This window comes from Trichosurus vulpecula, chromosome 9, assembly GCF_011100635.1.
Source record: "Trichosurus vulpecula isolate mTriVul1 chromosome 9, mTriVul1.pri, whole genome shotgun sequence".
Taxonomy (NCBI): Eukaryota; Metazoa; Chordata; class Mammalia; order Diprotodontia; family Phalangeridae; genus Trichosurus; species Trichosurus vulpecula.
Window position 1 is genome coordinate 113,634,008 of NC_050581.1, and position 23,769 is coordinate 113,657,776.

General features: G+C 47.2%; 1 protein-coding gene across 3 annotated transcripts in view; it reads right to left on the reverse strand.

Moving 5' to 3' along the window:
- The window catches only part of PTH1R (parathyroid hormone 1 receptor), a 60,848-nt gene extending 39,296 nt beyond the window's left edge, over positions 1–21,552 (reverse strand). For 2 of the 3 annotated variants that reach the window (XM_036739756.1, XM_036739754.1), the window contains exon 1: positions 19,404–19,864. In XM_036739756.1, the coding sequence (XP_036595651.1) occupies positions 19,404–19,478 (75 nt within the window). In that variant the 5' untranslated portion in view covers positions 19,479–19,864. Of the gene's footprint in view, positions 1–19,403; positions 19,865–21,462 lie in introns of those variants that run through there. The other variant, XM_036739753.1, reaches the window with a different exon arrangement.
- Between the last annotated feature and the right edge of the window lie 2,217 nt (positions 21,553–23,769).

Consider the following 23,769-nt stretch of genomic DNA (forward strand, 5'->3'; position numbering starts at 1 on the left):
AAGAATGGCTCTCAATCTTCTTCCTTTTCACAAGGAAGTGTTAAGAAAATCATAGCTATGCAGTTTTGGATTGCAAATTCAATTCAGTCCAATCCAAGTTAATTCAAACATTTTACTGAGCACCTACTGGGTGCAGAGGATTGAAGAGTAATGGGCATCAGCTTACATAGGACTCTGAATGCCAGGAAAAGGAGGCTGACATTTACTCAGAAGGCAGTTGGGAGCCACTGAACATTTTTGAGCAGAGTGCGACACCCAGCTAGATATATAGATAAAGAAGATGTCTGGTAGCACGTGAAAGATGGATAGGAAGAGATGAAGGGTGGAGGCAAGAGACCTCTTAAGAGATGGCCTGTTGTATTGAAATAAAAACCCATTGATCTTAAAGTCACCTGCATATGAATATTGGTTTTTCCTCTCACTAATTATATAATCTTGGGCAAATCTCTTCCATGCCTTGGGCTTCTCTTTCCTCTCTCTAATATGAGGGGACTGGATAAGATGATCTTTATAGCCTCTTCCAGGTCTGATACTCTATAATTTAGGGAGGCTATTGCGGTAGTCCAGGCAGATAGTAACGCCCTCACCCAAGGTGGTCTAAGTGGGTCTTACTTGACCCTATATCTGAGAATTCCCAGACTTGATAAAAAGGTGATCAAGAAGCAGAGACTCAGCAAACAGTATAAAGTTTGGAAGTTTTCCTCAACTACCCTTTCTCCCTCTTTTGCTCTCTTCCCTTCTCCCCGGATCATCCAGGGTACAGACAGCATCTCTTCTCAGAGAGCTGTGGAACCCTGAATGGAGAAGAGCCACCTAAAGTTGCTTACACATTCTCTGTATTTGAAGAAGAAATGGGATGTTTGGATTCTAAGGCCTTCTACCGGACTGCACAGCTGATGGGAGACAACAAGAGATGGAGAAACAGCATCAAGAAAGGCTACCCAACCAAGGGATCCTTTGAGAGGGAGGAGGACAAGTGAAGTAGGAGTGAGAGACAAGAGCTGTGAGGGAGGGTTGAGGAGGAGAAGGGGGAGTCAGAGGCTGGAGGGAGAAGTGAATTGACCACATCTCTCTGGCACTAAAGGCTTCCAGGGCCAATGATGATTTAATCAGCTCTGAAGAGAGCTGATTTCTCCTGGTTTCAGTTAGCAGTGAGTGTGTATGTATGAGTTCTCTATGTGTGTCTCTGCATATCTGTTCACATCATCGATATGGGTTCATGTGTCTTTGTATGTATATACCTGTGCAGGTGAATGTATTTGTGGGCAAATGCCTATGAGAGCATGCTTATATGGATATACATTTGTGGCTAGGGTGCCAGTACAGGTATATTTATCATATCTGTGAAATTTCCTGTGTGTCTTTTATGTGGCCATTGTGGTACTTAAACATCTGGGTATATAGGAGCTTGTGTGTATATGTCTGCTTTGTTCTGGATGTAAATACATAGATTTGTCTAAATGTGTTTGTTTCTCTGTTTCTGAGTTCATAACTATCGCTGTGTGTGCCTGTCTATATGCATCTTTATATGTGCCCAAGTGTTTGTCTATGACTCTGTGTGTGTGTGTGTGTGTGTGTGTGTGTGTGTTCATATGCTGCGAGAGGAAGAGAGGGCCTGGGTGGGGGGGCTCCCTCACAGCAGGCTTGGCTCCAGACTTCCCTCAATTGGAACCAAATGCCTGTTCCCCGCCTTCTCCTCCCGGCTTTCCCGAGGGCTTAGGGCCCAACCACAAGCTCCCCGAGCCCCGCCACTCGCCTTGGCTCTTGCCCAGCCAACATGGCGTGACACATCTACCCACAGCATTCCTTAGCACCCCTAGGGATTGAATCTACTCTTATTTCTTTTCAATTCCCCCTTCCCAAGCTACCAGCAGGGACTAAGGGTCGGGAGAGATAGGGAGAAGGTGGCAGAAAAAGGCAGCTAGTTGGTGAGCCAGGAGACGTGGAACTGGGGAGGTGATGAAGGCTGAGCATTGAGGACCATGGGGAGGGGCAGTGGCTGGCTGGGAGAAGCTGCTGAAAATATGTTTATGGGAAAAGGAGAGGGAAAGAGGACATGATCTCTGGACTCACTCACTGGCTATTTGGGGTTTCCAGTTCTAGAATGTTTTTTTTCCAGTCTTCTCCATGAAGCCTTTTCTGTTTAACTCCATTCTGATCATTTCTTTAGTTGGCATCTACACACCATGAAGGTCTCCATTTGCACCATAATTATTTGCATTTGCTGAGATATTTGTTGTTGTTGTGTTTTGTGTCTGTTTTCAGTGTATTTTCTCCACTGAGCCCGGACCTCTTTGAGGGTAAGGGCCGTATCTCCTAAAATCACCACCATCATTACTACAATCACCATATGTACATTTACCATTACCACTACCACCATCATCACCATCACCACTGACATTATCACCACCACCATCATCACCATCACCATCACCATAATCCAAGTGCTATCTGGCCTTTCGGATTGATGTGAACAGAACACGAATATGAATCATCCTTTACATGTTGTCTTTCCCAATTAGAATGGGAACTCCATGAGAAATTTTCTATTTGCATCCCCAAGACTTAGTGGAGTGCTTGACACATAGTAAGCACTTAATAAAGACATGCTTTTCCATTCCACCTCCATCATTGCCATTTTCACCGTTCTCATCTCTGACCTGATCACCATCACCATTACCATCTTCGATGCCATCACCCCCATCATCACCACCATCATTAGATCTTCATCACTACTACCACCACTACCATCGCCATTTCCACCATCATTATCATCCCCATCCTCATGCCTGTCACCCCTCATCACCACCTCATTCAATCTTCATCATTACTACCACCATTACCATCACCATATCCACCATCATTATCAACACTACCATTATTATCCCCATCCTCAATGCCATCACCCCCATCATCACCACCTCATTCAATCTGCGTCACTACTACTACCATCACCATCACCATATCCACCATCATTATCAACACTATCATTATTATCCCCATCCTCATGCCTGTCGCCCCTCATCACCATCATAATTCTTATCATCTTTATCCTCTTTCACTCCATCACCAAGGTGGGATGTTTGCACCTTGCTGTGCACTTATAATATTCAAGATTGGCTTGGAGAGACCTTACCCCTATGCCCTCTGGACTCCAATTTCCTTGGAAAAATTTAATAGCAGAGTTGGGGATGGGGCTCTGCTCCTTGTCATTTATGTAGTACAAAGGTGAAGGAGTGGGTCTTCCCTCCCTGGAGTTCCCCACTCAAAACCTAGGGTACATATCCTTTTGATGTGACTGGGCAGCTGAACGATCACTTTAGCAATGGATAAGCTGATTGATGAACAGAATGACTGATTGATTGAATAGCTATATAGATGGCCGATCAGGTGACTGATGGCTTGAATGACGGATTGATAGGCCAACCAATGATTGAATGACTCACTGCTTGTATAATCGAATGACAAATCCATAATTGGACATTCTAGCTGACTTGATGGCTTCCATGCCGATCAATTAACCAAAAATCTGGTTGACCAAGTGACAAACTCAATAATATTTGGGGGTTTCCAGTCTCTTTTTTGCCACCCTGCCAGAGAGCTGGGACCAGAGCCAAGGCTGAGCATTCTGAGAGGAGACATATCCTAGCTCAGACTGTAGCTATCTGTCCCCAGAGCACCCTGCCTTTTCCATGTGCTCTGCACGCATATGATGATAATGCTTAGTTATACAATTGTATTTTGTTGTGAAATTTGAGATTAAGAGTTAAACTATTTCTGTATTGCTTATTTGGCCAACACGTAGGGGGATTCTTGTTCAGGTTGGACTAGATGGTCTCTGGGGCCCCTTCCAGCTCTGAGATTTGGTGATTCTGAGTAACAACACATGTTTAAGGAGCATGTTAGATCATCCACATAGCAGTCTTTCTATTCCGAACATATGCAAAACCTGCATTCACAAGCATCTGATTAGACCTAAATGTGTCTGTATGTCTCTGAATGCTTACTATCTGCCTGGGTGACCTTGGACAAGTCACTTAATCTCAACTAGATCTCAGTTTTCTCATCTGTATTATGAGGAGATTGGACTATATGACCTCTGAAGTTTCTTCCCAAGGGAGATCTGTGTGTTTGGGGTGAATTTGTACAGGGCGTTTGTGAGTGTGTCGTCATCAGTCTTTACTGTTAATGAGGTCAGGATGTCCAAACTGAGCCCTAACTCTGGTCACAGATGAGCCCCGAATCTTGACTGTATTTGTATGTCTGTGCGTTTTGTCTCTGTGTTGTGTATTTCTCCGTATTGTCTAAATCTCTGTGTGTCACGTGTTTGTACTGGGTGCATCTTTATGGATTTGCATGTGTGGTAGGTTTCTCTGTGTGTGTCTTCCTGGCCTTATGTTCTCTCCCTGAGTCAGGCCTTTTGCTTTTCTCATTCCCTAGCCTGGATGGCTCCAGATGTCTCCAGCCAGCTGTTGTCCCTTCCCCCTTCACTTGGCTCCCAGCCTAGCCTGCCCCCCTTGTTCAGAGGATTTCATGTCACCCACCTTTCCTTTTGGAGTCACATTTCTGAGGTCAGAGTGGGGGAGCAGGGGTGGGAGAGTCTGTTCGAGAATCTGTTACTGCTCTGCAGTAAGGGCCTGTTTAAACCCCATTCTCTGCTGCCTCAACCTGCTGTTCAAGGAAGAGGGATTCAGGCTAGACCCAAAGAGACACTGTTCTTTGGAAGGAACAGCAGCATGGCACCAGGGTCTGGGAGACCCTCCGTAAGACCTAACAGCTGGACAACTGACCCTACTCTCTAGCCCTCCAATTCCCACTGTAGCTCCTTTGGTTCCACGTACTCAGGCAACAGATGCATCTGAAACCCACCAAGGATCGGGACCCTGCCCACTGAGGTTGGAATGAAAAAGCGACTGTAGAACTATAGCCAGAGGAATAGGGGTTAGACCAGAAGCAGATACAACTCCAGCATTCCTTCACGGGCCACTGTCTTTCCTGCCTCTGCATTTGCCCAGGCAACCCCCCTTGGCTGGAGAGCTCAACCTCTTTCTTTCAACCTCTTCAGATTCTCCCTAGTTCTTCAAAGACCAACTCAAGTCTTGTCTCCTCCAACAAGTCTTCCTTGACCATGCATAGTGATCTCTTGCTCTTCTGCGTTTCCACAACCCTATCTGCAGCATCCTAGCATTTAGTATGGCCTACTTTGTATTGTCTCTAATTAATTCCTGTTTTTAAGTATATTACCCTGGATCAAACTAGTGACCGACTGAGGGCAGATTATGCGACTTCTACTCCTTTCTTCCCCTAATAATCTCTAGCACTGGATTGAATACAGAGGAGCTTAATAAGAATTTACTGGGTAAATGGTTGTGCATGAGTGAATGGATGAGTGAATGAATAGGTGAATTGTGGTGAATGAATGAATGAACCAGTGAATAGTGAGTAAATGAATAAGTAGTGAATGAATGAATGAACCAATGAGTAAATGAATGAATGATTAGTGAGTTAGTAAATGCATTTTTCCCTCCAGGTCTTTAATAGGACTATTGGTCCTCTTCTGACTGTATGGTATTAAGAGGGCTGGAGGAGATGACCTCTGGAAATATCTTGAAATACCTTGGGAGGTAGGCTAGCATCCTATAGGAGAAGAGGTATCCAGAAACTGTGCTACCGCCAACTGGTCCCTGGCTTAGGAGATCATAGATAAAGCCAGAATCAACATAAGGGCAAAATCTTAGGCAGGGAGAACATGTGCCTGCCCTCAGGAGGCTCTCTGCCTGGGGAGCTCTCTCCTTACCCTGGGTGGCCATCATGGCCCTGGGAGTATAGATGTAGGTTTCAACAACTGAGTATGACCATCACCCTTCTTCCTACATGCAGCATTATGCCTCTGTTGTCTGGCTGGGAGCAGTATTGAGGGGTCACCATCACCCACAATATATGGCTCTTTGGCCTTCTTAGTGAGTGATCTTTATAATACAAAAGAACAAAATAGCAAGATACCAGCCAATTGGTGAAGATGCCTAAACAGCTAGTGATCCCAGGTGGTAGAATTATCCTAGACCAGAGGTTCTTAACTGCTTGTATTATGGGCCCCTTTCAATAATCTGTCGAAACCTATGAGCCCCTTCTCAGAATAATGGCTTAAGATGCATAAAATTAAAGACATAGTATTGTAAAGGAAATGATTTATATTGAAATATAGTTATCAAAATCTATTTTAAAACAATTGAGTTCACGTACTCCAAGTTAAGAACCCCCTGGGTCAGAGAGAGGGTTATGAATTCCTTGATTTTAGAGTCCTTCCCTCCTTCCTTCTCTCTATCCTTCCCCCTTCCCCATCCCCCTGGCTTATTTCTGGTTCAGACTGGCCCAGGGCCAAGGGTTTGTTGTCCATTCCTCTGGTGGTCGATCCTGCTTATTGGACTCTTTCTGGTCTTTCCCTCTACACTTTCCACAAGGAAGAGTCTTATTTTCTGGGAAGGAAGCAGAAAAAATGCTGACAGATTCAGAAAGGACAGATATCAACATCCTTCCCTCACTGCCTTACTCCCATGGCCTGGCTCAACACTCCCCTTCACAAATCCCCCTCCTGCCTGAAACTAGTAGAGAAGAGGGTCCTGGGGGTCCAAGGCCTCTTAGTGGTGAGAGTCCTGGATTTGGAGGACCTAGGCTTGAATCCCAGCTCTGCTATGGGAAGGTTGCTGGGCATGGAGTCAGGAGAGATAGCGGCTTTGACGTTTATTAACTACATGACCCTGGGCAAGTCCCCTTGACTTTCTAATCTTAAGTTTCCTCCTCTATAAAATGGAAATAATATTTGTTGATAACAGGACTGTTTTTCAAGAAGGGCGTCGTAGAGCTTAAAGTTTGCATTTTAAGTAATATGGGTTATTTTAGTTGTTACCTGTGTGTCTTAGGAGAAGTAATTTCCCTTCTCTGGGCCTGTTTCCTCTTCTATAAAAAGAAGGGGTTGGACTATGTAATGTCTAAGGTCTACTAGCTATGATTTTATCTCCCGTCCACCCTTTGGGATAAGATTTGGGGAGAGAGAAGAAGGGCAAGGTTTCTCTGGGTCATCTGCCTGAAGGTCACGGCATCCAATCCCTACCTTTGTGCACAGTGGTCACTGCTCTCCTCTCCTGATTGGAAGGAGAAGATACAGAATTGAGTGATACGAAGGTGAAAATATTGCAGCCCCTGTGGGCTGGCAGGACTTCTGGGGTTCATCTCTTTAGAGCCCCTTGTCTTAGTGGGGTGACGTGGCTTCCACCCTCTTGGAACTGCACAGAGGGACCTAACGAAAGGGATAGCCATTTACAAGTTTGTAAAGTATCTTCTTTACAATCAAATAGCCCTGGAGGGTAGGTAGCACAGATGCTATTATCCCAATTTGGAAATAAAGAAACAAGTCCACAAGAAATAGAGACTTGTTTAAGGTCACACAGCTAATGAGCATCAGAGGTTAAGTTTTAAGCTCAGATGTCTCCTGACTCCAGACCCAAAGATCTTTCCATCCTACTGGATAATCTCCAGCTATGGAGGATAGAAGGGTGGAGGTAGCAGTGTGATGATGGCGGTAGAAAGGGTGGTGGGTGTGAGTGAGGGGAAATGGCTCTGATCTCTCCTTCCCAGCAAGATGATCTAAGCCCTCAGCTGCCCACCACACTCTCCCCCCTTGCCGGAGGCCAAGCTCTTTGTTCCAGCTCCGTCCCCCCCCCTCTGAGGAGTGGGAAGGTTGGTGTTTGGGAAAGGTCCTGCCACCCAAGACAAACAAACAACCCTCTCTAACTACTTGCTCTGCAGACTCATCTGCTTTGCCCGACTTCTCTTTTCTTCCTGCCTGAGGCCCTCGAGAGTTGAAGGAGGTGAGGGTGAGGAGGGAAGAGGGAAAGAGAAAAGGAGGAGGGAAGGAGGGGGTAGGAAGTGGAACCAGCTATTCACCATGTCAGGAGAGGCCTGTCCAAGGGAGATGCAGATCTGCAGCTAGGAGGCCCAGGGCCAGTGCCAGCACCAGGCCTCCTGAATACTGGAGAGAGGAAAGGATGAACAAAACACCAGCTCATTTGCCTCTGCTCCCAGAGCTTGGAGAGGTAAGCCGCTGCTGAGGACGGAGTGGGATGACAGCAGTAACGGTCTTGATGGTAGAAGAGAATGCTAAGCGGGGGCTGCAGGTTGATAGTGAGTGGTGATAACAGCTACCACAGCCCTTTCAGGTTTGTAAAGTGCTTTATACACATCTTCACTTAGTCCTCACGACAACCCTGGGAGGTAGGTGCTTTTAGTATTTTCATTTAAAAGAGAAGGAAACTGAGGCTGACACTTACTCTGGGTCACATGGCAGATAAGTGACTGAGGCAGGATTTGAACTCTGGTCTATACTGAACCACCGTGATTCAGGGGAGTACTTATTCCTCTAGCTTTGGAGGAGGAGAACTCGGTCTTGGGGTGTATGCTGGAGCCAGTTCATTGAGAATCCAATTGTTAAATTTTTTAGTGTTAGCATTTATACCTGGGAAATCAGTAAACACCATAGATCGGGGCTTGATTTATTGTTTCATTGATTGTCTAGACTCTAGACTTAGGAAAGTGATGGAGAAAAACATGAATCATGCAGCTTCAACATTCAAGTGTGTACATCATTCCCCCTGGAGAGCCAGTTGTTAAACGTTTGTTAGCACACCCCTTGGCTAGGTTCAAATCTTGCCCTCCTAGACAGCCAGCTTCTCAGCATCAGGCTGCTCATTGGTAAAACGAGCTTAATAAATCATTATTGAGCAATTGACTTGTGCTACTACTTTTCATAATGGTTGTGAGGAAGCAGCTTTGTAAACCTTTAAGTAGTGTAGAAATAGAAACTATTTGGGGGCACGGTGGCAGGGGACAATGGTGAGAATGACAGTAGCTGACATCTCAGGAGGGCTTTGATGTTCATCTGAGCCTCCTAACAATGCCGTGACCTAGGACCTACTGGTATTATTTACTTAGCAGGTAAGGAAACTGAGGCATGAGTAGGAGAAGTAGCTATCTCATGACCTTACCACTGGGAAATGTTGAAAGAAAAGTTTTGAACCAGGTGTCCTCTGGCATCCCCGGTACTGATGATTGCAGGTGACGATGGTGATGAGGGAAGGAAACAGGCGATGGTGGTGGTGGTATTGTCATGGTAGGTGGTATTGGTGTTAAACGATAAGGAGGGATGGTGTTGTGGGTAAAGGATGATGGCAGAAGGGAATGCTGGCAGCTGGGGTGTTGGAAAAGCACTGGGATCTTGGAGAAGGAAGGCTGGCTTTCCCTAACCTCCCTTTCTCTTGAGCCCCACTGCCAAATTCCACATTGTGCCTGTTTCAGCTCTCAGGAAGGCACTAAATTCTCATCCTCTAGAGAAAACCTCAGAGGTAATGAAAGGGCTCCCTTTCTCAGCTTCCTCACACTTCCTACTTGCCCCCCACTCTGGGGATCTGGGCCCTGGGAATTCATTTCTTGAAGTTATCACACCTACCCCCTCCCTTGCCTCCAGGGAGATCAGCCTCCTCTGGGGAATATAGTAATTGATGCTCAATTCTAGGTCTGGGGGAGGGGGAGAAAGGAACTCAGTGACTTTCCTCATACAGGAGTATGGGCCCTGGACAGTTCTTCCTGAGGTCTATCCTAAATCCTCGCTGAAAGCTCTTGAGTTATTTCTCTCTCTAATCTGCCCCTAGGGGGAGTGCCATGCACATCCAGTAAAGGACTGACAGATGGATAGCCCTATTTCTAAACAGATTGGAATTTCACAGGATGGAAGGATTGGGAGCTGGAAAGGACTCCAGAGACAACTGAGTCCAACCCCTCATTTTTGCAGAGGAAGAAACTGAGGCTGAGGGAGATAGAGACAGCACAGTGCAATAAAACTGGAGTTAAATCTCACCCCTGTCACTATCTTTGTGACCTTGGGTAAGTTGTTGAACCTCCATGGTCCACAATCTCTTTGAAAAAAAAAGAAAGGGGATTAGATGACCTCTAAGCTCCCTTCTGGCTCTAAACCTATATAATCTTGAGGAAGTAACTTGCTCATGGTCACATGGCTATTAAGAGATAGTTCCATGATTTGAACCCAAGCCCTCTGACTAATTTCAGTGGGTATTTTTTCACCCTTTTCTCTGAGTTGTGACAGTGATGAGGAAACACAGACACCAAGAGAGACAAGTTTCACTTTTCTGATCTTCCCTTTCTTTCTTCCCCCCTCTGCCTAGATCCTTTCCATATGGAAAGACTTTCTGAAAACAACAGAGTTTGATGAAAAGAGCATTGGAACTAGCATTGGGAAACCTTCCTGGGTATGAGTCCTGGCTCTCTGACTTACTTTCTATGTAATGTTGGTATGCCTCCTTCTCTGAGTCTCAGTTTTCTCATCTGTAAAATGGGGAAAATACACTGTCCAACTTATAGGTCTGGAAGAAAAGTCCTTCGTAAGCTTCAAATTTTTATAGAAATGAAAGTTATTACTATGATTATTGAAGGAGAAAGAAAGAAAACATGGAATCTGGCAGATGGAGATTCTGCTCCCAAACTTCGCAGAGGCCATCTGCTTTCTTTCGTGCCTCCTACACAAAGTTCTTGAACTTCAAACTCTTTTCCTCCAATCTCCCCTCCTGTGTTGGGTAATTTACTCCTGCTCTCTCTGTCACAGCAGCCTAAGCCTGGATACCTTTCCTTACCTGCCAATAAGCCAAACTCCAAAATGGTCCTCATCACTTGACCCTGCTTCCATAGAAAACTATCCCAGGTCAAAAGACTGTCCATCCCTGGGAATAGTCTTATTCCCTCAACCAAGTGAGAGACTCAGACTATAAAGTCATCTTGGCACAATGGGTAAAGAGGATCTTAATAAAGGTTTAGTGATGGTGACAGAGATGGTTGATGGTGATAGAGAGTGGTGAAAGGGATAAAGAAGGTGAGGATGGGCATGATGGTTGATAGTTTTAGGGTAATGATAGTGATAGTGATGATGAAAGCAAGCGTGCTACATGATAGTGACAGTGATAGAGAAGGTGGTCATGGTGATGGCTATGATAGTGGATAGTGTTAGAGAGGGTAATGAGGGTGATGGTGATGGTGGTGATGACGCTATAGAAGGTGAGGGTGGTGATGGTGAGGGTGGTGATGATGCTATAGAAGGTGAGGGTGGTGATAGTGATGGTAATGACAGGATGGTGATTGTGATATATGTGATAACATCTTAGTGGAACTCCACTTTCCCTGATATCATTTCCCAAGCAAGAGCCTAGGGGCCACATCCAGAGTAGCAGTAGCTTCACTGCCACGATTATTGCTTCGCAATGTGTTCTGTAGCTGTTGAAGGAAGAGAGACGTTGCTTGCTTGGGCTCAGAGCCTGGCCCGGATTCAGGGAGTAAGGAGATCAATAGTTATTGAAAAGGCAGACAGCAAGAAATACACACTTGTGGATCATCAGCATGGAGGCAGGCGCCTTCATATATCTCAGTGTGAAAGCTGAGCCCCGTGGCCAAGTCACGGGACAAAGTGGGGTGGGTGGGGAATCTGATGCAAACATCTCTCATGCTTTCCTTCTTCTTTGACCTCCTTTTCTGCCTGCACCCTTCCTGCCTTTTCATTCTGGACAGCGGTTAACTATGAGGAGCTAAGTCCCTTGGGGAATGGGCCCAGTCAGTCTGAGAGACCCTACCCCATACACTACATTAGTGCTTCTGCCCCTATATCAGCTGATCCTTCTTCCCCAGCCTTAGGAAAGGTGCAGGTATTCACCGAGAAACCAACAGCCCAAGGATCCTGCTGGTGGTGAGAGCTCTGAGCTAGGAGTTGGCTTCATCTCACAAGCAGTATGACCTTCACAAATCACTTAACCTCTCGTGGCTCCAAGCTCCCCATTTGTAAAATGACCCAGGTAGAGTGGATGATCTCTCATATCTTTTTAGCTCTAACAGTTTATAAAGCTGTGGGGCAGGAGACAGAGGTGCCCCATTCCCATTCCCTATGCTGACCCACTGAAGTGGATAAATACGGAGTTGTTTTCTTCCCTCGTGGGACCTTCCTAATAGGTAGTCTAGCTTTTATACTGTGGAGAAGGCTTGAACATAACAGCTCATTGTCTTATGTATGTGGTTTTGGGCCCTACATCCTAATTTTCCCAGAATGGGATAGGATCTCCCAACACCCTTAGGACCACCTCTACCCTTAATCTAAGCCGCTCCTTCTCAGAGCTTTTGACTGGGACCAGGAGCTGTCTTTAAACAGGCAACCAATCAATCAATAAACATTTATTAAGCACCTACTATGTGCCAGACATAATACTAGAAACTGAGGATACAAATACAAAGAATGACCCTGAGAAAATACTTAACCTAGGGGAAGGGGAGGGAAATACAACAAGTCCTGAGAATTCATTCACAGCTTCATTAAAAAAAAATCCTAATGAAATTACATTCTCCCCTACAGCTCTGTCCCCCATCAATCCCCGAATTCCAGAGAAAGAGATATTTAAAGGGATGACCTTCTTTTCCACCAATGTCTACCACCCAAACCTGTTGCTGTCCCTTTAAGGGAGAGTAAAAAGTTGAGCTCTCCACAAATAGTATTATTAGTAATATTGGCAGAGTTATCTCGTTACAGTGGGAAAAATTATAATCTTAGAGAAAGAAGAGCTGGATTCAAGTTCCGGTTTTGCCACCCATCAGCTATATGACCTTGGCCAAGTCAGTTCTGATTTTCTCTGAGAATCAGTTTCCACATCTGTAAAATGAGGATAATATTTACATGATGTACCCCATAGGGCTGAAAGAGCTTTGTAAGCCTCCTGTCTAACTGGGACTGCTTCCCCATAAATTCTCTCTTCTATTCTTTAAAATTGCCCACTATGGTCATTCCTGCATTAAACAGAACTCCTGCCCAAAATAACTTCTGTCTTCCTCTTCTCCTCACCCTTAAGGTCCAGCTTTAGCCTCACCTTCTCCAGGAAGCCTTCCTGGACCCCCCCCTCCACCCTCATCACCAGTTTACACTAACCCATCTCTTCTCTGAACTTCTGCAGCTCTGGTGCTGAGTAGACGCTCTGAGCACTGAACACATGGGAACCTGGGATTAGGAGCTATTTTGGCATCTGTGTGAATCTGGTATTTCTAGCCAGACTGGGAGCTCCCCAAGGGCAGGCTTTTCTTTTCACTGTCTGCTCCCCCACCTCTCCCCACCCAAATAACAACAACAACAAACATAAACAAACCTGTGTGTGAGGCTGGGTATATAATAAGGATTCACTGAATAAATATATATCGATTGAACAGAGGTTTTTTTAAAAAAATACCATAAATTATTCAGCTGTCTATGAAGATATGCCCTTTGTGCATTGAGTTGCTTGGGACAGAGTATGAGAGGCTGTTTGGTGTAGGGCAGGGACACCAAACTCAAATAGAATGGGGGAAGGGCACTGAACCTTACATCCTGTGGGCAGCATATTGACTTAGTTTTAAAATGTAATATTATCTATGTTTTATTGTATTTTTATTATGTTAAATTTTCCCAATTACATTTTAATCTGGTTCTGGCACACTAGGGAGAGTTGCGGACTGAGTCTTAACACTATGGCTAAAGAGGAGAAAGCCTTGGACTTGGCATCAGGAGACCTGGGTTTCATTCCCAGATGTGGTACAAGTTGTGTGACAATACTGGGACTGGCGTCCAGGGTTGTTGGGAGGAAAGGACTTTGAAACCTTTCAAACTCTATAGAAATGGGACTTTTAAAAAAAGTGAACTACAGAAAGATATCATTCTGTCTAGCTTCTCCAGGCCAGAAAATCATACAGCAAGTTAGGAGCAGGGTTAAGACTAGAACCCAGGTCTCCTGACTCCCAGATCAGTACTATTTCTACTATGATGCCCCATATTAACTAGGGAAGCATCAAGTGGCTTCCCTGAGAAATAAATAGGATGGGAAGAACTCCATCCCCTCACTTCTCAACCTCCCTCACTCCATATTGATTCTCTGACCTAGGAGAGAAAACGTGACCCTTCAATCTTCCCTCCGATCTCACCACAAGTTGCTACTCTTACACTATCTAATATGACCTTTTCATCCTTTGAGAGCTCGAAGTCATCTCACAGAACACTCCCCCCAGGAAGACTTTGTTAATGGAAGCCACCAAACTCTGCCCCCTCTTAGCACAGGGATACCCTGGGTGGCAAACAACTCCTTTACACCAGATGGGAGGTTGGATTGAAAATAGTTTTATTTTTGTGTCCAAGATGCCTGGCTTGCTCTCCTAGTCAGATCGGGAACTTCCTGAGAGTAGGAGCTGTTTTTCACAATTGCCCTCTCTCCCTGACCTACTCAGAATGAGCTCTAACCCAGGCACAAACCAAGCCTTCATCCCAGTCATGGATTGTGTCCTAACCTCACCAGTTATCTCCAAAAACTCAGGGAGTGAGCGAACTGCAAGGGAGACCAGAGTGAAAGTATGGATGACTCTGTGACCCGCCCTTATTCCTAGAGCCAAGTCCCACTGATGGGAAGGGGAGACAAGGCAGAGTGGCGTCTAGCGGCAAGTTTTTGTATCTTCTCTGTCTCCACTCTGCCCCTGCTGATGTTCAGCCCTAGTCTTGGCTGGAGGGCTAAATAATCCATCAGTGTTTGGGACTTGTACAAAGCTGATGGGTCCATTGTAGAGAAAATATCTTGATTGATCCCTGACATGGGAAGGATGGTACAGACTGAGCTCAGCAAGAGGAAAGTTGGACATTGGCCAGACTCTCACTCAGGGCTCAGACCCCTGGTAGAGGGCCAGAAATGGATGAGGTGATAGCTGGTGAAGTAGGAGAAAGAAGGAGGAAAGGATATCTCTGTGCACAGAAAACCAACAACAGTGTGACAGACAGTATCTCCTAATCCTTACACTGAATTCTTCATTGATGGAGCCCCTGTTCCTTTACTGAGCCCCTCATCCTTTCATGGAATTGCATTCTTCTCACTAAGCACTCATCTCTTCATCCCCATCACTGAGCCCCTTATAGAAATTCAAGCTCTTTTCACAGACTCTCCAACCAAATCCTTGAGCCTCTTCCTCTCATTAAGCTTTCATCTCCCTCACTGAACCTTCAACCCACTCACTGAGTCTCATCACAAAGCCCTGAGCCCCCAAATTAAGCCCTTGTCACTTAGAATTGGAGAATCTCGTCTCCTTCCCTCATTTGTAAAATGGTGACAATAAATGTAGTATGGATCTCAGATGAGATAATGTATGGAAAGCATTGCATAAAAGTCAGTTATTATTATTGGTGATTTGGAAGGGCTCATAGAACACGAACCTTAAAGTGGTACTCTAAGGCCAGAGGGAACTTAGAATCCCTTCCTTAGACTGGAAGGGACCTTAGAGAAAACATAGCCCAAACCCTTCCTTCTATAAATGAGGAAACTGAGACCAAATAGGTTAAGTGACTTGCGTGAAGTAACAGATACTAAGTGGGAAAGTTTTCATTTGAACCCAGGTCAGACAGCTCCAAACCCAGGGTCCGGTTCCTATTTCCTATGAATCTTTCCTGCATCCCAACTCTCTGAACACACTATATTTGATGCCTCTTAGACTCTCACCTATGCAACTGGGGATATTTTAAAACTGTTCTCTTGAATCATTTTCGTCTAAATACAAGTTCTCATTGACATTAAAACCCACTGACCCCAGGATTCATATTTTTTTCCTCCATTTATTCCTAAATACCATACTATGTGCTCCTGTAACTTTGTCCAGACACTGCATATTGATCCTTCCAAATTTCTTTCTCTCTCTGTCTCTCTCCATTCTCTCTTCACCCCACTTCCATCTCTCTCTCTCATAGACTCACACATAGGAGCACATATTCTCATACTTGGACACACATATACATGCACGCTCACACATACATATGAATTTTGACATACCATATTCTCTAACAGACAACTGAAGACACATATGCCAACACAGTCATTCATACTCATGTATAGAGACAGATACATTTCCATTGTCGGTGATATATACATATACAAACATAGGCATACAATACCTACTCATACTTACATACATGCACATGGCACATATATGTATGTGTGTATATGTAATATACACATACATTTATACACCCTCATACCGACACATCTGACACATTCTCAGGATCCTCACTTCAGACAGACTCAACAATGCTCTTCTTCCCACTGGCCCCAGTGAACCTAGCTTCCCTCTGAAGGTGTGAAATCCAGTGTACTTTAGACGTCAGTCTCTTGGGACTGAGGGGAAAACCAGGTAGGATACGGCTCGAACTCTAGGGCCAGATGAGATGGTCTGGAACCCAGAAATGGCTCGACTATTCTCTTATCTCAACCTGGCACTGGGCTTATTTGTCAGGGGGACAGACAGACTGGGGCTAGGGCCCTATCCTTCCCGATGAGAATCTGACTTCCACCTCCTCTAGCCAGCCCAAGGAGCACTAGAAGACCACACCCCAGGCTTTAAGTCCAGATGCTCTCCGGGGGCTAGCTGTGCTTCTGGCTCACAAGCAGAGTAAGGGAGAGCAATTTAAATGTAGGCTATTATTACAGATAAATCACAGAGCTGGAAGTATTTTGATATATGCATAATTGCACATTTAATATGAAATTATATCTGTATCCTTTGAAACAGAAGAGGGAAAAAAGGTCACTGTCATTGAAATTATATAATGATAGAACCTCCTAACTGGGGTGTACCTGCAGAATTATCTTATCATTCAACCTCATTTTTTCAGATGAAGAAGGAGGTAACTTTCCTATGATGAGACTAGTTATTGGCAGAGTTGGCATCTGAGGCCCTCGAACCCAGGTCTTTTGGCTCAAATCTAGCAATCCTCCTATTACAGGAAATGTTTTCTCAGAAGCCCCATTCACAGATGATGATTAAAGTTCCCAAATTCTAACAGTCTATGAATTATTACAATTATGATTATTATTAGCAAAAGGCTAATCAGAAATTAGCTGGGTCAGAGAACAGCATCCTGAGAGGGTGGAATGCAGGACAGTACATTGTTGATGCGGTGGGGTGGGGAGCATGGAGGGAAACTGAGGTAGGAGGAAGAAGAGGAAGAATTACTTGGGTGGAGTGTAGTCCTGAAGTAGGAAGAAGGTGGACCACTAGGAACCCTTGATGGAGGAGGTATTGGGTGAGGCAGTCCCTGCTCTGAGACTTCCTGTGTGGTCTTCGGACACTGATTTCCCTTCTCTTGGCCTCAGCTTCCTCATATGTGAAATGATGGGGTTCAGCTAGGCGCCGAGGTTTCTCCCAGCTCTAAATCCTGTAATATCTGTGATCCCATGAAATGGGAAGTGTATGGTATAAAAAACTAGCCATATGGTTCTCGTGGCATCTCACCATGCGGACTAAGCATTGGGATCGTTGGCTCACAGAATTTTAGAATCTCTAAGCTGGAAAGGGACCTTCCATAGGATTATAGGATTTAACGCTGGAAGGGTCCTATCTCTTCTCTTCTAGATCATACGCTACCTCAGCAGGGATCCTTTTTACAAATTTCCTCCCAGCTTTTCTTCTAGGAAGACTTAGAGGTAGGTCTGTGATCTAGTTTAAAAAAAAAGGTGCTCTCTCTCTCTCTCTCTCTCTCTCTCTCTCTCTCTCTCTCCCTTTCTATTTTCTCCCTTTTTCTCTCTGCCACTCTCCCTCTGTCTCTCCCCCACTGTATTGATCTCCTCTGTCTCTTTCTCTTTCTTCTTCAATCTTTCTCCTTCTCCCTTTTTTTCACTCTACCCCAGGCTTTCTCTGTTTAGTTCTATCTCCATTTCTTTCTTCTCCATTCCTCTACCTCCTTCTATTTCAATCTATCTCTTTTTCTCTCTCGAATTATTTTCTCTGCCCATAGACTAGGCACTAATCCTCCCCTTGAGATTTGTTGCCTCATTTAGAGCAAGCAGCCCCTGTGAACCAGAAGATATATCCTTAAGGGAGCTTGGAGATGGGATCCTGCTCCTTCTGAGGGATACCCTCTCCCAAGTCATTTACGGACCTATTGATACCAAGCATAGCCAACCTTTCTGAGTACTAGGAGGGTTGACATGTGCCATGAAGGAGAAGCAATCTCCCTAGCCTGAGATACCCCAACATTCTTGCCGGCTGCTTGGTCGGAGAGCCTAAAGCTGACCTCCTGGAGATTTCAAGGAACCCCTATATAACAAAGCTGCCAAGAATCCTCAAAAGTGCTAGTAAGTACAGAACAATCAGAGAACTGGGATGGGGGGGATGCTTAAATACAATGTGACCAGGGACCAGTTAAAGAGAACCTCCAACACAGGACTCCTAGGAGGGGGAGCCTTTGACATAGATCTGCCAACTGTCTTTAGGGAGAAGATCTAGACACATTGATGCCAAGAAGCCCTGGGGAGGACCCTTTAGACACTGGAGACCCCAAAGGACTTCTGGAAGGGGGGTTTCTAAACAGCAACCAAGGATTCCTGAGGGAACTGCTAAACACAGCATACCTAAGGACTACTATGGTCCACCTCCAAATACAGAACTGCCAAAAACTCCTGGAGAGATTTAGACAGTTACCCAGGAATGCTAGAAGGGGGACCCTTAAATGCAGAGAGCACAAACTCCTTTGGGGAGGGAAACCTGAACACAGATCTACCAAAGAACTTTAGGGAAGAGGTCTTAATGCAGAACTTCCTAGAACCCTTGAGGAGACCCCTTAGACATGGAGCTAACAAGAATGCCTGGGAATGGGAACCCTAAACATAGAATGACCAAGGGTTCCTGGGACAATTCATCAAGGATTCCTGGGGTGGGTCCCTAAACACTGTTATACTAAGGATACCTAGGAGAATGTCTAAAAACAAGGCCACCAAGAACCCCTGGGAGGGACCCCTTAGGCACAGACCCGTCAAGGACTCCCTGGGGAAGCCCTAAAAAGAGACTAACAGCTTCTGAGAGGAACCCACAAATGCATAGTCAGCAATATCCATGGAGCTTAAATAGGACCTTTTGGGGACCCTTAAATATTTAGCTGCCAAGGGAGACGGGGGTCTTAAAAGCAAAGCCATCAAATTCCCCTGAAGGAACCCTTCGACTTTGACCTCGCCAACTCTAAAGAACTCTAGCTCTCCTCCATCTCCCTATCTAGTCCAGCTCCTTTTCCTAGGAGTTGACCTCTTCACCCTAGAATACCCCCCTCCCACCCCCTCCAGGTTTGCCTCAGGCTCTTCGTTCCAGCCTCGAAGTCTGCCTTTGGGTAAGGATGAAGGTATCTGCAAATCCCAGGACAGTGGAGAAACCGGAGACCCCTTCTCTAGAAGAGTCTGCTCCCCTCCTGCACCCCGCAACCCCCGCCCACGGAAGGAGAAAACGGTCGGAAGGTCTGAGGGAGCTTCAGAGGGACTTACCAGTGCGTAGACGGAGCTGAGCACCGAGCAGCAGAGGAGCAAGGCAAGGCTGTGCGAGATCCGGGGCGCTCCCATCGCCGCCGTTCCCTAGGGCCGAGTCCAGCGGGGCTGCGGACAGAATGGGTCGGGCCGGGACAGGCGGGCCGGGCCGGGAGGGAGGGGTGGTGGTGATGGCGAGGAGAGAAGGGAAGGGCTGCGGGTTAGCTGAGGGGGCGCAGGAGGCGTCTTCGACCCCCTCGCCCCCCTCTCTCCCTTTGCCCTCCTTCTGGCTCTCCGGGGGTTCGTTCCCCGACCTAGGCTGCAAGAAAGAGGCGGAGGCAGAGGCTACCGCCCCGGGGCTCTGGACGTCCCCTCCCGAGGCTCTGGGCAGCCCTAGAGCCCGGCACTGGCTCCATGTGCTGGGCGAGCGCGACCGAGTCAGAGAGCAAGAGGAGAGGGCGAGAAGAGCGCAGTGCGCTCGGTTAGCTCGCTGGGTATCTGCCTCGGAGCAGGGAAATCACATCCATATGTCAGAGCCGCTCTTCTCTCCCTCCCAGCCCCGCCCCCAACTCCCCCCTCCTCTTAATGGGAAGTTCGAGTCGTGGTTTTGTCCGACGCTCTGGGGGTGGGGTGGGGGGTAGCAAAGACGGGGGTGTGGCCTGGGGGGGGGTGCAGAGGCTGCAGGGGGTTGGAATCCTGGGGGGCTACGTGGGAGAGAGGCCTGGGGCGATGTGGGCTAAGGAGGCTGGGGGGGTGGTGTGGATGCCGGTCTCCTTGTGTGTGGAGGGGAGGAAGCTAGGAGGTGTGGGAGCCGGCACGTGGGGGTGTAGAGGGGGTGAAAAGGGAGCTGGGGTAGCAGTGGGATGGAGAGTGGTAATGAGGTGGGGATGAGAATGGAGAGGAGAGATGGGGGTGGGTGGGATGGGATTAAGGAGTGGATTGGAAAAGGGGCTAGTAGGAGGATGAGATGGGATGGGGAAGGGGAGTGGTCAGGCGGGGGTTGGGGAGGAGGAGTGGTTTGGACTGGGGGAAAAGGAGGGGGGGGTGGGCTGGGGAAGGGGAGTGGTCCGGGCCCAGAGGGGGAGTGGGCGGGGCTGGGTGAGGGGTGGTCGCCGAAGTCCGGGTATATTTTTAGATCTGGTAATTTTATCTTTTCCAGGTTTCTAGGGAAGGGGGGAAGGAAAGCGCCGAAGGAGACAGTGAAGGGGAGGGGAAGGATGGGGGTTGTGGGGACGCGTCTTTCTGCAACTTAAACAGCGCCTAGCCGTGGGGGGAGAAAGTCTTGTTTAACTTTGCAAAAACATTCAAACCTACAGTAGTCGGAGGCTGGCCGCAGCCAGCTCCCGTCCCCAGCCCCGGCCCCTTCTCCTCCCATCCCTTCCCTCCTTTCCCTCCCTTCCCTCCCCTCCCAGGCCTGGCCCGCCGGGCCGGCGGCTTCCCTCTCATTCCCTCATTTTCAGTCTTTGGGCCCAGGATCTGCTTCCTCTCCTTCCCCCAGCCCCCTCGCACTGTCTGCTTGTCCAGCTTAGTCTCTGTCTCTCCCTCTTTCTTTTTCCTTCCGTCTCAGTCTGCCGGTCTTTCGGATTCCCTTTCAGTCTGTTTCCCTCTAGGTCTTTTTTTCCTCAGGCTTTTTCTGCCTTCCTCCAGGGGTTCCCCCCCCCCCCCCCCCCACCTTTGGGTCTCTCTCAGTGTCTCTCTCCTTACCTCCCCTCTCCCTTTCCCTTTCTGTAGCTGTCTCTCTCCATCTGTCTCTTCTCAGTCTCTGCCTCCACTTCTGCTCTTTCAATCTCTGGCTCTGATGTCTGTCTCCCTCTTCTCTCTGTCCCTCCCCCACCCCCATCCCCCGAAAATATTTCCAAGTTTCCAAAAAAGCCCCGAAGCGGAGCGGGAGAAGGGCGGGTTCTGGGCCCTGGGGCTGCTACACTAGCAGGCTGCCCCAAGACGGCGTCATAGGAAGGGAAAGGTACAGGACCCCCGGCCTGCTCGGCTCCCCATCTGTCCTAACTCCAAGCTCCCAGCACATTCACTCCACCCTCACATAACATGCACACTACACACAAGCACACACACTAACACTTACTCTGAGCCGGTAGCCTCGGGCCCCGCTTTGCCATGGATGTCGGGGACCCCCCGACGGCCCCCCGAGGACAGCGCCCCGTCCGCGATCCCGGGGGGACTTCATCGGGCGCCGGGGCCCCTTCCTACCCCCCCTCCCTGCCTCCGCCCTCCTCCTGCTCCTCCCCACCTCGTCTACCCCACTCCCCGGGTCCTCGGCCTCCTTTCTCTCTTTCCAGGCTGTCTCTCTCCCTAATTCTGTATCCACGTCTGTTTTTGCTGCCTGCCTCTTTCCCTGTCCCTTTCTCGTTGTCTTTCCCTCTGGTTCCCTCCTTCGCTACCCAGCCACTCCGGCCCGGAACACTACACTGACAGTGTTTACAGGGAGGGGAGGGGGAAGAGGAGGAGGAGGGTGGGGAGGAGGAGGAGGAGGAGGAGGAGGGATGAATTGGGGGAGGAGTCCTGAAGTCCCAGGTTATAGGGCAGAGAGGGGGATACCGTGAGCCCCCCACCCCCACCCCAATAAACTCCGAACCCAGACCGAGAGTCCTTTCCAAAGTTTGTGTGTCCTGGATGCTGGTGGGGTACAGGGTATTTGCCCCACCACCCCTGCTGGACCGGTTCATTCATATCCCGTGGCGGCGCAGGGATTGGCTTTGGGGAGAGGGAGCTGATTTTTTTCTTTTCTTTTCCCCACCCCCAAGCTCCCCACTTCAGGTTTTGGGTCCTTGAGAAGAAGAGAATGACTGGGAAGGGGAAAGTTAGGCAGAACACAAAGGGATGACGCCCCGATTCCAGGTACTACGTGGCCCTAGAGAATGGGGCTGCCCATCTGCAGTCCTTAGTGTGTCCATCAGTCCGTTCCTCAGTCTTTCCTTTAGTCCTTCCCCAGTTCACCCCTTCGGGGCTCCCGACGACCCACTTTATTATTTTTTTCTCGTGAAATTGCTATTGGGTTAATTTTTTTTTCCCTTCTAATTGCAACAGCCCCTCAGCGTCTGAATAGGTGCCTTCAGTTCCTTCATGAAAAGGCCCCTCTTTCCAGGGCCGAGCAAGGTTTCCTGGTAAAGCCAGAAACCTCCCTCTCTCTGGATTCTCTCTCTCTCTCTCTCTCTCTCTCTCTCTCTCTCTCTCTCTCTCTCTCTCTCTCTCTCTCTCTCTCACTGGTCTGCCCTTTCTGTATCCCTTTCCCTTTTTTCTCTCTTCACCCTCTGAAACCTTTTTCTCCCTCTTCTTTGTCTCTTCCTCTTGCTTTTCTTTATCTGCTTCTCTCCCTCATTTCACTGTCTTCTTCCCACCCACCCTCTTCTTCTCTTTCCCTGTCTCTCACTGTCTTCTCTCCCTATATCCTTCTCTTTTTTCCTTTGTCTACAAGCCCAGCTTGGGTAGCTTATTTGGGTAGAGGGGCTGTGGGATCTGAGAGGCAGGTATATAGCAGGACAAAGTCACCCTGGCTCCTCTCTCTCCTTTTTCAGTTCCAGGTCCTCAGACACAGACCATTGAAAAGGTAGGAAACTGGAGGGCCGTGTCCTTGAGTGGAGGGAGCTCAGTTGTATTATTTGAAGGCCCTCTTTCCTCATTTCCATCCACTGAGATACTTCTGGTAGTTAGAAAAAGAGGAAAGATCCAGAGGAGGGGAGGCCTCCTGTGGATTTTTTGGGTAAAGACAGGGATGATAAGGTTCTAGTCTTGGGTTACAAGGTGAGAAAGGAGAGGAGAGTATTTGAGACCTTCAGAGCTGGCTTAGAGGTGAGCTGGAGCAATCTCCTGACACTCCTCCCTCCCTCCCCATTCATTTAAGAATTAGGACATATCAGGACATAGCTGCTCAAGAGCATAGTAAACACCCCATTCCCCAGGGATGATAGAATTTCCATTTTCCTCTCTGAGGGATTTGGTCATCACATACTCGAAAGTGAAATGAACTCTTTTCCCCACTACTTTCATTGTTTTCATTTAAGCGACCAGTGAAAGTATCAGGGGGAAAGAGTCCATTTCACTTTCGAGTATGTGATGGTCAAATCCCTCGTAGCCATTTTTATTCTCTCTTTTTTAGTCTGAAGATTATTCTCCTTGATAGAGATAAGAGAAGCAAGATAGGTGTTGAGTGGTGTTGTGTATAATGGAAAGTGCACTGAACTGGAAGTCAGAAGACCTGGATTTGAGGCTTAATTTGTTTGGGAGACAGGGGCCAATTGGGAGTCAACTAGCACTCCTGGGAGATAAATAGGGGTTACAGTCATTTTGTAATGAATGTCAAAAGGGTTTAATAGCTGATTTAATTTCTTATTTCTTTATATTGTTTCATAAGCTACCTTTTTTTTTTTTTGAA